Genomic DNA, 16349 nt, shown 5'->3' with positions numbered 1-16349 from the left:
CCACATGGAACTGAGTTGAGGGACATTTTTCCCATAACATGACTTGGAGCATACAGTGAATGGTGAGGAGCTACAAGGAGTCTGACCTACAGAGTTGCCTTCGGGATACATGCCCACACCTGTGCTGGGCCGTCTGTCAGCGCGCCCCATCTCTAGTCTTGGCACCCCCCAGGCTTACTACATTCTCCCCTGCATCACCTGCGTGTCTGTTGATGGTCAGATGATGACCAGTTGAGAGGTCAGAGGAGACATTCTCTGTACTCAAAGGCCCCCTGCCACCAACGACTAAATAGACAAAAGAAGCAATTCAGGGAAAATCTGTTCAGCCCGTGTAGCAAAAAAAAAAAAAAAGAAAAAACAAAAAAACAAAAAACCAAAACAAAACTTGGAATGAACAGAATCTCCTGAAGATATAGCTATTAAGCTCTACAAAGTCTGTGCAAAGCTAAGAAGCGCACATGAACTACAATTTTCAGAGATCTGTAACACAGCCATCTTTAGGTAGATGTTTGCAAGAACACTAAAACTTGTTTTTTGACATCAAGACCATTACCCTATCAAACATCAATCCCTTGATCTACTGTTCAGAAAAAACAGTGTCACAGTGAAATGCATACAGTGGCTTTGATAGAAGATGCACACTGTATTGTTACCTAACGGTTTTGTTTGATCCAAACCACTCTCAGCTGCAAATGAACATAAAAATTCAACAAATGATCATAAGACAAATACTGCATCCAGTTTCAGTGGGAAAATAAGAGTCAGTTTTGCAAAATTACAAACAGCGGCAAAGTCAAGGTTGAAAACGCAACATGTTTGACAATGCTACCAGCTTTGTTTACGGTAAAATAAGGAAGGGGGTTTTTTTGGGTTTTTTTTGTTTGTTTGTTTTTTTTTGTTTTGTTTTTTTCAGAAAACAGGGCATGGTCTAGTGATTTGGCATTCCTACCAGCATCACAACTGTAATGCTGACTTCTTTCCTGTTCCTTGGCAGAGCACTTAAACATTCCTCATTCCTTCCTGACCATAAAAGCACCTACCCTAATACCTATCCATTAACACATTGCTATGCCTGCCAAGTGCTCTTGGGCAAATCAAATCAAAGTTGTCATCCTCTGTGGTCTGACACGTCTATTGAGGCTGAACTTTTCCAGGATGTCTTTACCTCCATTTGGCTAGTAGGTAGCCAGAAGATGGTCCATCTCAGTGGGATAACATGGTACTAACTTAATTTTACTTCATCTTTCTTCTTTTCTGTCTCTGACTCTAGACTGCCAGGGTTTATGACTCCTCTCTCTTGTTCAATTGCTAAGCCTTCTGTTGGTAGTAAATAAATAAATAGCAGGTAGCTATGGGTTTAGTCAGCTTCCAAAGAGCACCTGCAGCTCCTGCTGCAAAGAGCTGGGAGAAAGGGCAGCACTATGATATCCCACCCTTCCTTCCCTTTTCTTTGAATCAACAAAAGATTCTCCAAAGACCTGTAAGGCTGGGACTTGTGGGAATTCGGGGGAGGCTAGAGGTTGTCGCCAGGGCTGTGCCTACCCTACCAAGTCACCAAGAGGGAAAGTCACCGTTACTTGGAAGTGTTAAGTCTTACAATCTTGCAATCGTAAGATGAACTGGGAAGAATATAAATGTGCAAGACTGTTCTTTGGTAGTTCTGTCATTCATAGGTATCAAAGGACTGGAAGAGACCCTCATTTTGCAGGTACTAGGAATTAATCCTCATCCATAAGGCAAAGTGTTGGAACATCATTCATTGGGAGCAACTGAATGCCTGTTTCCTTCTGTGCCCATAGTTTTTTGTGAATAATAAAATAATTTATCCTCCTACTTTGAAGCATGCAAAATGCTATGGAAACACTCACTCTGCTACTTATGGATTACCAAAAGCAAAGAGAAAAATTAAGATTGTTAGGAAAGGAAATGACATTTTTTAAACTCATCAGTGGATACCATAAACAATGGGAAAATGTCTAAAATGCCACATAAATGTTTCCTGCTAAATGTCTCCTTTTTTTTGCTTTTGAAGTACCAGTAGCAAGCTACCTAAGGAGGAGATTTGGAAATGTATTAAAATAAGAACTCAGTAGGCAAGAAAAAGCTTCATAGCTGTAAGCTGCATTTTGCTTCCTGGGAGCCTCAACGTACTACCCACGTTTTCATCCCTGACACTCAGTTCATGGAAATATCAGAAACACAAAGCCAAGTGTTCAGACAAATGAAGTGATTGTGAAGGGTTGGGAAATTCTAGGACCTGTATCCTGTTCTTTTATTTGTCAGATCTCTAAAGAATAGGAAATCTGTACACTCTTCAACTGTATTTAATTGCTTCCACTTTGGAGCTCAAGAAAATTAATACATCAGATAATTTAATTACATTAAAAACACTTATTCACTTCAACTGCAACATTTACCTGACAATTCATTTTTGATATGTAAATTTACCTCCAGCTACACGCAGGTATTTTTCAAATCATATGAAGGAGTTAAAGTAAAGATTTAGCATGCTGATCTATTAAACAATGAACAGTAATTGTTTGTGATGGGGTTAACTTACAGTAAGCACCAGGGGAGAGCCCGGATGATAGGCTACATCTTTACAGGATGGTCATGTCAATCCCTCCTGCTCCTGTTTTCTCACAAAGATTCAGACACCTGTCAGTGGAAGGCTTTTGTATTTCAATTAGCATTGAAATTACATCAAAGACTTAGGTACCAGAGCATGCTTCTCAAAAGTTATTCTTAGAGGATTTTAAATCACGGAATGCTGTTTAAAATAGCACCTCATTGTGACTGCCGGGTGTTTTTTTAACCTAGAATGTAGTTTTTGTTGGTCCGCTTTTTGGCTTGAATCATTCTCAAAACACATTTCCCACCTCCCCCTCAGCCACTGGCTTGTGGCAACTGCGTTTTTGCCACCCGAACTGTTTAACTTCAAAGGTTAAGAAAACAAAAAGGCTCCAGAACATAAACCTCTTTCTATAGTAATACATACCTAGCATACCATTTTCATCAACGCTTCGGTGCAGCTCCAAAAGCTCTAAAATAGTATCTGAAATTTTATACATGGTTGTTCACTCCTGCATTTTCCTGTATTTAAAACTCAGAAGTGTCCCTAGATGTGTACATTGGTCAGGAAGGCTGCCTTATAGAATGTTACTAAATTTATCAGTCACCACTGGATACTACATTTATGAATTTTATATCCTTGTTTGAGGGCTCTACAAACCCACAGACATAGTCAGCTTCTTTTTTTTTACCTGTGTTTCTTCTTATAAAGATGTTAGCTGCATAATGTGTGAATTGTATTTAATGAGTTCTGCCACCTGGGTATCTCTTGGAGTACTCCCTTCCAACTCGTTTATACATTTATAAACGTAATTCCCCATACAGTACCCAAAAGCATGGTAAGCTTCCAGATAATCACTAGGAGTTCTTTTCAGCTCACCCTAATTTGGGAAAATATTTAAAGTAATTTTATTTTTTCCCTCCACTTTGTGTTTCTGCCTTCCAGCCATTCTTTGCCCTCCCTGGATCTGAGCCTGTAAGCCTCAAAGGAGCCAAGCTGCAGGAGACTTTCCCGGTTTGTTAACCTGTAGAAGAAATCAAACTTGAAAGCTTTTACTCACACTCAGCTTATCTCCAGCTCAACCGTGGACAAGTACACGTGCCCACAGTTTTAACAAATTCCATCTTTCAGGACAAGAGGCAATAACAACTATTCAGTCACTGGAAGCCACAGGGCCAGGTCCCTGTTTAGCAACATCTGGCTTTCTAAGCAGAGAAAAAAGAATGAACAGCACTGCACAAACAGATGACACATAACTTCATTAGTCCCCTGAAGTGTACAACAGACAGTTAGCATTTTTCTCATACTGAACCCAAGTACTCACAGTCAAGTTTCCTTCCAGGTCACAGTTGGGATGGCAGATGTTCTCCCAGTGTGTTATTCTCCTCACATCCCGCGGTTGGGGTTGCCAATTTATTCAAGTTCCAGAGGATAAACAGGAGTTAGCTCAATGAAGCAATTGTTCATCCTACTACAAATGATGTGAGATCATTTTGCAGGCTTCTTTTGAATTCCTGCTTCAGGGAAGCTAAAACGTGAAAGGGTGAGGAGCAGACCTGGTGGCAGCAAGCAAGAGGTACTTGCTCTCATTAAGGATACCTCCTGCTGTCCTGCATGGCTGGAAAGGCAGTGGAAAAAAAACATTTCATGCTCATTGTTAGGTCATCAACATGCCATTAATTTTTTTTTTTTTTTTTTTTTTTTTGCTATGTATTTGGGGCATTTAGGGACTTGTCAGTGCTAGTTCTCTATAAACTTGTGTAATCAACAACAGACAAATTCAGTGTTCTTTGGTAGAAAAGACATGTACAGGTTTAACCTGAGACATTAAAAAACAATTTCAACAGACTTGCAATAGAAAGAAAAAACGTGATGAAATGTACTGATAACAGCTAATAATGTTCAGCTGAATGTCTTGAGTCATGAAAATCCAGTATGTGTTATATAGAATATACCAATTTAGAAAAAGAAAAAAGGATGAGCTGGTAGATAGGCTGTGTCGAAGACAGTGCCATGCTTACTACCCTAGTGCTGTTTGGAACTGGACAGGAAGATTTCCGGTCTTCACAACAAGGACAGGCAGCCAATTGTCTATTTGGTTGTTGGCCCAGCCTGAACCGTAACGCTCTTTCAAATTATGGCACTGAGTAGTGCCATCAAGACTCTTCCAAGCATGTTACGGTTTCTGTAGCTGTACACCATAACTTCCTGCAGTTTCCACATTTCTTGGAGCTTGTGGAATTGGAAATCTCCGGTAAATGGCTGGTTTGAAGAAGGATTACCAAGGCTGGTACAGAACAAGCACCCTCGTTAAAATATGTGCACTCCTGGAGCATCAAGAGGCAGAACACACCTTTGTACCTGTCCTGAAATAGTGCGATACCACCTGGTTCATGCACCAGCACAGCAGCAGCAGATATTCTCTGGAAGAGGGTGCCAGCGATGCCATGGGCAAATACCTTTTGGAAAAACTGAAGATGAAAGAAAACTACTGGCTTGGGATCTGCAAGACTAAACCAGAGCGTTCCATCACCAATTCAGAAGATTTAATTACACCTTCTGTTGGAATACTTGTTGAGGTAACTTCTCTGGCTATCTTATGTATCCATGATGCTAACCACAATGACATGTATCCTGATGATCCATGAAAACTCATGTTAAAATCAGTAGGCTCATGACCTACACAGTATATTTAATATAACAGAATTTAACCAAAGGTCTTTCTCAGTGAAGAGAGTTACCTTTCTGTGGGATAAAATGAGCATCACCTAGGCACAGTGTGTTGTGATTAGAGATTTTTTTTTTTCTTAGAGAGACAACTAATGTTCTCTTTTAAGACTTCTGTTATGTAAACACTTTCAGCTCACAATTAAGTTCCCAGCCTTCTCAAGTATTTTTGTTAGACCTATTTTTGGCCTTGGATACTTTGGGATCACTTTGAACTCTCTCCAAATTTTTAACACTGTAAAAATTCTGGATGTGAGAATTGGGCACATTTTAGAAGCAAACTTTCCATTAGCATATACAGAAATAAATGTTTTTATACACACGTGTTTTTGCAGCCACTATGTGCTTAAATTTTTTTTGTCCACTTATTTATTTATGGTGATTTTTAAGTCCTCCTCAGAGATAGCTTTCTACACAGTCAGCTGTGCAGCTCTTGTTTTACTAAACCAGCTTTTCTGACAAACATCATTTACTTGGAACAAACCAAACCAGGCCTGAGTCTGTATTTCAGTTTAGAGTAATTCCTCCTCCTTTGGTCTGTTTTGGAGAGTCTCCACGCAGAGTTTGAAGGTCACATTTACAGAGCCACAACCTGGAAAGTTTCAGTCTGGAAACGAAGGCTCCATCAAAGCTGGACGCAACTCAAAATAAGATATACAGTGTGGGAAAGCAAAGTGAGCTACTTGCACTGTTTAGACAACTTTGAATACATGAGTCACAGACAATGAGAAAGGAACCATCCTTTAAAATGTAAATTCAGAAGCCAGCATTTGGGACAGCTTAAGTACGCTTTTGTTGCTCACTTGTAGATGTTGGTTACTATAGCTACCTGATGTAGCCATTATTTTTAAAGTATATTGCACATAGACTCAAAGATATTCTGCCTGGAAAGAATTAGAGGAAGTTAAGGTGCTGTTCTCACAGATACTGATTTTTAGTTTAATATTATGGACCATTTATTTAAGGAGCATTGTGAGTTGAATCACAGGATCATACAGCTATGTCTCTCTCTCTCTCGTTCTTTGTGCCTATGATGATACCAGTGTAAGGAGGTACTGACAGATGTAGCCTTTTGTCTAAATTAAGTTACTTGCAAACCACTTCAGTGTTCATTGTGTTAGCTCAAAGCCTCGTATCTTTTGCTGAACCATTTTCTTCTCATTCTGAAAATGTACCAAGAGAACTGGCTGATAATATTCTGGAGAAACTGGAGCTTTGTGTAGTGTTTCTGGAAGACCAGTTTGGAGAGGGGCAGGGTGACTCTGGACTTGAAGTGCCCAGGCATTGGAGGTTGTGAGTTTGCTATGAGTTTTGGGAACAAACTGATTTTAAAGATAGAGCCTAGCTCTGGTTCTCCCACTGCCTGATACTGATGGTGATCCTTTTTTCAGCAGTCATTAGTATATGCAGAACATCTTTCTGCATGATTTATCCTCATTTACGTACAAACAAGATCAATGTGTGTTGCACCTTGAACTTCCACATAATATCCACGTTCTCCTGTAGATGCTTTGTGACCCATTACTGCTGCAATCACGTGAACACAGGCACTCCTATGAAAAATAAGAAAAGCTCTTTGGAAGCAAAGTTCTGTGAAAACTGCTGCATCAGAGGTGTTCCCAAGGCTGACGGCCTCTCCAGTGCTCTCCTGGGCTGAAAAAGCTGCAAGTCCCTTAGTGAGCTCTTTGACAGGCGCCTTTTCTCTCCACTGTGGGAAGGGTTGGTGCAGGATGTAGATGCTGTCCCACTGCTGCCTATTTTCAGTCTGTTCTTTTTTGTCAGTGTGGCTTAACCCATCTGTTACTTCATCACTCTTGCTCCTCTTCTTCCTTACCAGCGTAGCAGAGCCGCCCAGCTTCTCTTGTGCTAATACAAGTGCATCTCAGCTACCTGGGTGCACCAGGACAACTGGCCTCTACAGACAAAGTTGTGATACTGTTTTAACTCCTCTCCTCTTCTTTTGTGGCAGACTGCTGCCTCACCCAAAGCGAAGCCAAACTCTTCCAGAAGCATCGCCGAGTCTCTGGCTAGTGCCGCGAGCAGCCTGCCAGCTCTGCTTGCCAACCCAAATGTCTGCATGAGCCCTAAGGGAGGAGGATGAACCATTTTATGGCAGCTGTAAAAGGTCACGCAGTAAACACCAATGCTACTGCTCATCTGTTGTCCCAACTGATCCAAGTAGTTTGGATGTGTGTGTGGTATGCGTGTGAGCAAGCAGTTCAAAGCTCTCTCCTGGCTCTTCAAGATTCAGGTCACAAACTAGAGAATTCACAAAACTTAATTACTTTGGGTTTGTTCTATCTTCTCTGAGACTGGTGGTTCAGATGAGATGAGTCTCAAGACCTATAGCACTGGAAAACCTTTGTCTTAAAATACACATTCTCCCTTTCATGCATAAATGTGCCAGGTCTGGTATTTTGCTGCTTTGTTTGTTTATAAGTGTGGGGGCATTCCAAGAGATTATAAATATCTAAAAGTCTAATGTTGTTTCACAGTCAGGGATGTACTTGAAATCTTCTAATTTGGCTTCTCCTAAAAACAGAACCAAGCTGTTTCCATTGTTGTGATTAGTTCTTGCATGATGAGTTTAGTAGCCCCTTCCTTCTGCCCCCGCAGTATTTGCAATGTGTTTGCATGTTCTCATTTCCTTCAGCCTTATCTCTCTGCAGCCATGTGTTCAGGAGATGGCTTGAAGCATCCAATAATGCTACTAATCTCAAATTCTTGTCGTTAAGAAACTTTTGTTTATTTTGTATGCTACCGATTATATTCTGCAGAAAAACGGGTAAGTTTGATTGTCCTGGAGAGCTTCCGAGTCTTCCCCTTCCCACAGTAAATTATAGTTATGCCAGAATTTTCTTTCATCTAATTATTTTTCTTGCAGTCTTTCTGTACTGGGAAAACTAGTTGCAAGCTTTTACATGTCAGCGTTTTTTTAAAAAGACAACTTTTTCCTGCTCTTTATTGCTGCTGTATCCACTTACATATTGTAATATGAAGATATCTGCATTCTTCATTGACTTCATTTGGAGGGATGAGATGATGAAAGTTGTGAGAAATAGTCAGCTCTGGTTGAGGAACTGTTTGTGCTGCAGTGGGTCACCATTTTTAAAGCATCTGGAGAAGCATAAAATCTTGCATTTGGAATTGATTCATTATCAAAGTAGCATTAAAGAAGAACTGACAGCTGGAGAAGCTGATGAATGCTGGAAAACGTACTGTGCTATGTGAACTGTTGAAGAAATGGGACACCTATGTCTCCAGTAAGCCTTCTGGGCCATGAGCTACTTGAAAATTTAGGAGAAAAAAAATAAAAAAGAAAATAAGTACTTTGAAATTACAGCTTTCGTTGCCTGTATATCCACAGGCTAACATGCAGATGCCTTGCACATTGCACAGAGAATATAAAGAATGTACCATTAATGTGAAACTGGATTAAATCCGCTGTCTGGAATTACATGGGAAAGCTGGCAGTATCAGGGAGAAAAAAAAAATTCTCTTTTCTCATGTAAATGAGCATATAAATTCCTTAATTATGACTTGAGTGATTACATACCAGAAATACTCACGACTAGAAATATTTTATATTTTAAGAAGGGGAGTGGGACAGAAATACATTGGGCAAAATGTTCTATTTGCTATCTGTCACAGTATTATAATGATTTTTTTGCTTTTCACCATAACGTGTCCTTGTATTAGATAACGTACTGTGTTCTAATCCTAGCTTTTATATCCATGGTCTTGGCTGTCCTGAGAGTTTTGAGCTCTGATCAGCACCTGGTATTTATGGATTCTTTCTTCCAGCTCAGTTCCTTAAATTCATCTTCAGTTGGATGAGAACTCCTAATGTCCAGGTCTACCCTTCCACCCACTACAGATGCTCATATCATCCCAGCAAAGCTCTTACTTTGCACAGCGCCAGATTTCTGAGTCACTCAAAGATTAAAAGAAAAAATAAAGTTTATAATGGTGCCTTGGAAAATATGACATCACTGGGAGTTTCTCACAGAAGTTTTCTGCTCTGAGACCATCCGGCAGGCCATGCTTCTCCAGTTCCCACCATGCAGAGTTTGAATGATCCTGAATCTTCTAATTCTTTCTTGCCACCAAACCCCAGAATCAATCAGGCCTGCAGAGCGAAGGGATGAAAAGTGGAGGACAAGTAGAAAACAGACATAGAAAACATCTTCAGGAATGTCACTTATCAGTGTATGGAATGAAGCAGAGTTCCTATGGACGCAAGCATAGAATTAAAACTAATTAAAGCTACAATAAATCCACCACGAAGTGGTGGTCTAGGTTATACGATACTTAAACTTCATCAAGGCAGTTTTGGCCCTAGCTGTATTAGTTTGTCAAACAAACGCTGTAAAGGCAGTTGTGCTAAATGCTGTGTTTAGACTTCCTCAGTTGTTCTCAAACATGAGTCAAAGCCCAGAGCCTTGACATTTCACGAAGCTAAAGTTTATTTTGAGGATTTGGATGTGGCAAGTAGGTGGTCTGAGCAGCTGAGCACAAAAGGAAGAACCAGCTGAAGTGGTTATCGCTCCGGAATTATCTGTAGAGCAGCACAAAATTCAGTTGAAAGAGGAATTATCTTCTAAGATGCTTTACAATAAGTTATATCATCCAAAAAATCCCCAGACACTTTTTCTTCTCCCTTGGAAGCCTTCCTAAACTTGTAGGTACCAGCTACTACGTATCTTTTTACCTAGGCAGGACGGGACCTTCAACTTCTTGTTCTCCATCCACAGGTGAGAATTTTGGGCCATCATTACGGTAATAGTGGCAGTTGGCACAGAGATACATGACCAAACATTTTATTATTCTTTTTGCTCCCCACAGCTAAGAATTTTCTTTTTCTTGCAATTTCTTTCATTGGAAAGAGCGCTGATGCAGTTGAGACAACTCTTACTCCCTCTCCCCCTCAGAGAAAGCGTTGGCTACATTGAGCAACTAATTCCTTTAGCAGAAGGTAAGAGGAACAGTGGGGGATTACACACCAGATGCTGGCTGCAGGTCAGGAGCTTAGATGTGCACAAACCTAGGAGCTAGGAAAAAAAGGCAATTCTTCATTTATTTTCCAGTATAGCCTTGATGAATGTCTCTTTGCAGACGGCAGCGTGGGAGGAAAACTCAGAATTCCAAAATACAGTCCCAGTATCTAAAAAGCTCTGCTGACTGACTGCAGGAAACAGAGCAGGGCAGAAGATTGTTCTGAAATATGGAACTATACTTTTGCTTTTTTTTTTTTAGTTTGCTCAAATGTAGGAAGTGGTGCTCACTCTCTCCTGTACAGGTGAAAGATTTGGACACTCCATTTCAGCAACACGATAATTTGAACGTGGCTTTAGAAAGCTGGTACAACAGAGACTACGCCGTTATTTTCCCAGGACAGTATGAGGTTGTAAACTTACCCTGTTAACTCAAGACATTATTATTGGACCTTAGTATTGCGTTCTCTTATGATTTACCCCTGTCTTTACGAAACAGAGCTCAAAAATAGTTCTGGTTAACAGTTCTCAGCAAATGGTAGGGAAAAGTATGTTTACCAGAGCTTTTAATGGGATTAAAAACTTTCAGTGTGAAAACAAACAGCTGAGTATAATCTCTAAGCTACTAGCTAGGGAAAAAATACTGTGCAACTGTAACACCGTATAGCAGGAATTCAGTGAAAAATCAGTTTCATAAAACATACGTATTTATAAAATATACATATTTTAAAGCAGCATGAAGTTAAGCAGTAAGAACACCTCTAAAGTTGGTCTTCCTCCCGGTGTCTCTTGAAAGGTGTGATTTGGGGTTTTTTAATAAGAACATCACATCGGCATTGTATTTAGCACTCCCATAAAGTGACAGGTTTAATAAGAAATTAGCATCAGCAAACTTTCTAGCCATGCTCCAGTAACCCACACCTTGCAGATTTAAAGCCTGCAAGTGCTGATTATCTAAATGTCTGCACTCCCTTGCACACATTTCATTGTTCAGGTTGATGCCTGCACCGTCAACCAGTCTCACATCTTGCAAAATACAGCATCAGGCTCCAAGTTTATCTTTTACTTCATTAATTTTTATGCTTTTTAGTATTTTGAAAACAATGCAGACATGCCCCTTGAGCCGCCTGGCAGTTCTGGTGTGCTGTTTTAATGCACACTTTCTCCAGGGGAGAACGGTCACTGAAATACACGCTGCTACAGCCCTTCTGCGACATGAAGGCTCGTGCTAACCAGTAAAGCAAAGCTCCCAGCAGTAGTACAGATAAACCAAAGCTCTTTCTTGTGCCTCAGCCTTTCAGCCCCCCTTTTCTGCCCGGACACAAGCACACTGAAAACACACATGCCTCACCAACACTAAGGCAGCATGTTCTTTAAATTACTTATTTAAATGACTTCCTTATCCTTCTAGACTCAACCTGCACGGGTCTGGCTTTGAAATACCAGTGCCTCGTGCAAACCAACTGGTGAGGATTTTATATTCAGTGTCTGCTTATTTTAAGGATGTTTTACCGCTGCTTTCTGTTAACTGCTGAGAACAAGGAAATACCAAATGCTCTTGAGAGTGTCAGGAGAAAAGCACTAGGATGCTAGGGAGCAGGCAAGCAGGGAGATTCAGAATGAGGCAACAGAAAATGTCAGTGGATCTCAGAGCTCGTGGGTGCCAGTGAAGCAAGCCCTTCTGCTGCACACAGCAAAGCTACACCCTCTTGACAGATGATGTTTGAGCTGAAAAAGTGCTTTTAGGCAGCAATTTTCACATCTTTCTCCTGTCAAAGCTCAGAGTGAGCTTTTGATTAGAAGAGTTCATCTCTTAATATTTTTTTTTTTCTGTTTTTAAACTCTTATTGCATCTCTTTATTTCAGAGACAGGTAGGGCATCACTATCTCACATGCTAAGCCACTCACCCTGATAAAGTTGTATCTGTGACATCAGCTTTCCTCTGGCTGCCATTCCTCACCCCAATTTGACTTGGAGGCAGGAAAAGAGACCAATTAGCTAACTACAACGCTAATTTAGTCAGTTTTCTCAGGAACAAATTCACTATGGGCACACTTGTAACACATGCTCTACAGACCAAGAACAAATGTTTCTAAAGAACTCCATAGAAAGAATCTTCCTATAAAGAAACTGCTTAAGGGAAAATACTTTTTTCTAGAAGAAGGACTAGTCCGCTGTGAAATGGCGGTCTTGAGATCAGTGGGATGCCATTAACGTTGATGCCATGACTGACCACTTCATTTTCCTTTAAACTTTCTCCAAGTAGAGATCATAGAGTAGTTCCGTTGAATTTTTCTCCATTGGTGGAAATCTCCCTACAGCTTGAGACATTTTTCAGTTCTTCCCCTGGAGCAGGTTACACAAAGTGCTGCTGGTGTACTACTGTGCAGAGAAGATGAATCTTCTGTGTATTTACTCTAATAAAGGCAGACTCTCAGATTTCCTCTCTGATTCTGACAAGTGACAGGCCACTGAATAACACCTCAAAGACAAAAGTGACCGCGCTGTATTTCTCATCTCTCTTGTGTTTTGTGTTCTGCTTACCAGACTTTTGAGACTGAGCGCTCAGTTTGCATGAACGGCGTTCGTGCTTTGTTTAATGCAGCATCGTGCATGCAATCAGGCAGGCAAGCAGGGGGTGCACCTGAAGAAATTAAAAGTTGGTTTAATGGCAACTCTGGAACTTGTTGGTAGCATTTTTAATATTTATGTGAGAGGTTTTAAAACAAGCAAGTAACCAACTGACAAGCATTATCCTTCACATTATGGTTTTGACACTATTGTCAATATTAGTTTTTATGCTTCGCCTTTTCAGTTTGGAGCCAGAAAACCAGAAGAACCCGTGATTGTATCCGAACCCCCTCATGAGAGCTTTGTGGTATCAAAACCCCAAGATACAAACCTCACGCACCTTAGGTCAGCACAGCAGAGAACAGTCAACGGTGTCGTAGCTGCCGAATCTGGTGTCTGCGTTTACAGGGGCTTCTCTGACCATCACAGTGAGACTACTGGCGCTCAGGTAATTCATCCTTCTTGAATTTCAAATAATTAAATTTGTTGTACAAGAGATATACGCGCTCTGACAAGCTGGCTTTTTGAAACAAAGCACAGATCAATTTACTGACTCAGTAAACTCATTGCAAGCTCAGTTTTTACTGTGAAAATGTACATGTCATTTCAGGTTAATTTTCAGTTTTCCGTACCCAGGCTGTTTAAGCTCCTCATTAGCATGTCAATCCTTGTTTAGACTGTGCTATTAATTTCTGGCAAGAGGAGAGTAGGCGAGGATTATTGCTTTCCCACTTAACTGGTCCTGATGGATTAGATATTAAAAACCAGACTCAATACTGTTAAGCAGTATTTTCATGCTTGACACTCCTTAACACGTAAAGCACCAGGCACACAGATAAAACCAACTAAGCTGTCATTTCTAGATGCTAAATAGTCCACGTCACCTGCCTCCACAACCTGTGACCCGAGCAGTCCTCAGCACTGGGTGTCCTTGCAAGCTCCATCCCAGCAGCAACCTCCGACATGGGCGTGTGACCTACAGAATTTCCTATGTCGTTACACCTGGCTGGACTCTTTAAGTGCCAATTCATCTTTTTAACAATTCTTACAAGCAATATGAAATTAGATTTAATCTTTTTGTTAATGAAAAGGACACTGGTGTTGAGCGGTACCCAAGAAGCATAGCCATCTTAGAGAGTAACAAAATTCATCATGGCAGTAGTACCAGAACCACGGAGACCTCACGTCACAGCCAGGGTGACATTAATGTTCAGGTAACATTTTACAGTCTTTTTCCAATAACAGTAGAGAATAGCTTTACAGTTACAAGTTAGAATCACTTTTGTAAATTGACTTGAGAAACATCAACTTTACTCTGAAAAGGGAATTTCTTTAGCTAGTAGGACTTAACATGAAAGTTCCCCCAGAAAAACCATTTTTACCTACTATCATAGAACACTGCACATACTCCTGGTAACCCCTGGTATCCTATTCTGCCTCCCAGAACGTACCGCATTAGAAGCGAGGAAGAGCTCCTGGTAATTATGTAGCTGACAGCTGAACAGCTTGTTGCCGTAGGGCCCTTAAGCTCTGCTCTGTGCTCACCCTGCACACATCCCTCCTGTTTAAATGCTGACTGCTTTTGAAGACCAGAAACAGCTAGAGAGGAAATGAGAAAGCTTTAACAGCTATTAGATCATATTTAAGATCTGTAGGTGTGATACTAAGATTACCAAGTATAGTTCTTTTTAAAACCATTGGACATCTGCTTCATGTTTCCAGTTTTGTGTTAGGAACACAACTGATGTAATACAATGTTTGAGGTGCAAGCCAAGGAAAGCAAGTTTTGTCTGGATGCAATCAATACAGCTGTGGAAAGGGAAGGTGGCTAACACTACAGCACATCTTTCAGTGTCCATCCCTTCTGCTTCCCTAACAGGTTGTTCCTGGAGAGGAAAAATAATCACATTTTCAGTAACTATAGCATAGAGTGACCATTCTTCAATCTACAGAAAAGTCTACATCAGCAGAAAGGATCATGGAGTTTACTGCATCAGATGATGCAGAAGAAGAGACACACTCCAAATTAATTCCAGATTGAAATTTGGAGATGAATACTGATACACTTGATGATATTAAGGATAGCTCTCTAACTCATAGCCGGATATCTAAGCTTTGAGTGGCATTTGGCTTTTAACAGTCTTGATTCAAGAAACCTTACCTAGTTTTTAAGAACTCCTCGTTAGAAACACAAAAAAATGTTGGACTTGTTTTAAGCTTCACTCAAACACCAACATCTCCCAATTATAAGTTAGCGGGGAGGTTGATCTTGCCAGGTGTGGCAATGTCACAGGTTTCAAACCGAGCTGTGCCCGGACACACCTCCCCGTGCTGCTGAGGCCCCGCAGAGCAAAGCGTGTGCGAGAGGCAGGGCCTGCCTGCTGCTGCCCCGGGCCAGCACAGCAGGGTTTGTGGCCATGCTGCAAGAGAGGCAAGGGAGCTTTGGCCAAAAAACCACCCAAACCATGCATACACACACATGTATTGTAAACTGGAGTGCTTCCCTCATCTCGTTCACACAGGTGCTCCTGCACAACACAGGCTGACAGTAGGAAACCCTTGAGAGTAATCTGTACCTGTGTCATCTGCCCCTGCTCCAGGTCACTTCCCAGGTGCTAGCCTGAGAGGTGCGGAGGAAGCCACACCTCGCTGGAGGGCTTTTTATCCCCCTGTGTCCATACCAGGCAGCCAGCTGAGCTTTGAGGGTCTGGAATCCACAGGCTACAATTTCAATGAATTCTAATTAAAGAATCGCCCTCTTTCACATTTATTTGGAAGAATGAAGCGTGACTGTTTTAGAGTAGTAATGTAAATGACCTTTGCCTCGTCTGAAGGGCACAGTTCCCGCTTCTGAGAGTGCTTCAGGTTCTGCAGAGCTAAGCAGCATCACATCAGTCTTGAAAAAGGTATTCCATGTTCCCGCACTATCTGGAGCAGCAAAGGAGCTCATCAGCTGCTGTGCCACCAAGCATGCAACAGCATGCAGCGTGCCAGCGGCTGGCTGCAAAGGAACTGAGTGCCTGGCATAGACAGAACACCAGTGCAGCAAGGCCTGTTTGCACAGTTTATTAGACAACAAAGAAAAATCCCCACTGAGTCCAAGTTCTGTCATTTGAAATTTGTTTGGCAGAGAATGGTTTTGGACACTGAAAGGGTTTCTTCAGAATGCCTTATACCTCCTACAACCAAAACTAACAACAGACGGCTTCAAAATCTAAATCCAAATCCAAAATTAAACATACAGCATGTAAGTCTTTAAAAACAAATTCTTTATTAAGAAGAAAATCATATAACTTGCAGTTTATTCCCTAAGGGCATGATATATTACAGAGCTGTACTTGTACTAAGGAACTGAAATGGCAAATGGACTGGTAACAGCAAGAAAGGGATTCAGGAAAGAAACGTGCTTTTGTCGAAGTGAAAAGACTTCACTGATCTTCCCTAACTACCACCTGCCCCTCCCCGGATCCCCACAGCCGCCTCT

At 41.1% G+C, this 16349-nt stretch overlaps 2 protein-coding genes across 2 annotated transcripts in view; one reads left to right on the top strand and one right to left on the bottom strand.

The window, feature by feature from the left end:
* The first annotated feature begins 5019 nt into the window (after positions 1 to 5019).
* On the top strand, positions 5020 to 14324 carry SHCBP1L (SHC SH2-domain binding protein 1-like). Its single transcript, XM_010086164.1, is given in 12 exon segments — positions 5020 to 5173; positions 6406 to 6555; positions 8035 to 8084; positions 8300 to 8333; positions 8336 to 8385; positions 8423 to 8517; positions 8519 to 8562; positions 9024 to 9079; positions 10599 to 10703; positions 13110 to 13313; positions 13918 to 14079; positions 14310 to 14324. Coding segments are annotated over 12 exon segments (1119 nt in total).
* Positions 14325 to 14699: 375 nt separating this feature from the next.
* The window catches only part of DHX9 (DEAH (Asp-Glu-Ala-His) box helicase 9), a gene marked incomplete at its 5' end in the record, with an annotated part of 27776 nt that continues 26126 nt past the window's right edge, over positions 14700 to 16349 (bottom strand). The window contains one exon of the mRNA XM_010086163.1: positions 14700 to 14751. Within this exon, the coding sequence (XP_010084465.1) occupies positions 14700 to 14751 (52 nt within the window). The remainder of the gene's footprint in view (positions 14752 to 16349) is intronic.

The sequence above is a fragment of the Pterocles gutturalis genome, unplaced genomic scaffold, assembly GCF_000699245.1.
Source record: "Pterocles gutturalis isolate BGI_N339 unplaced genomic scaffold, ASM69924v1 scaffold50920, whole genome shotgun sequence".
Lineage (NCBI taxonomy): Eukaryota > Metazoa > Chordata > Aves > Pterocliformes > Pteroclidae > Pterocles > Pterocles gutturalis.
Note: the sequence above shows the minus strand (reverse complement) of the source record. Positions and strands in the feature narration are given on the sequence as shown.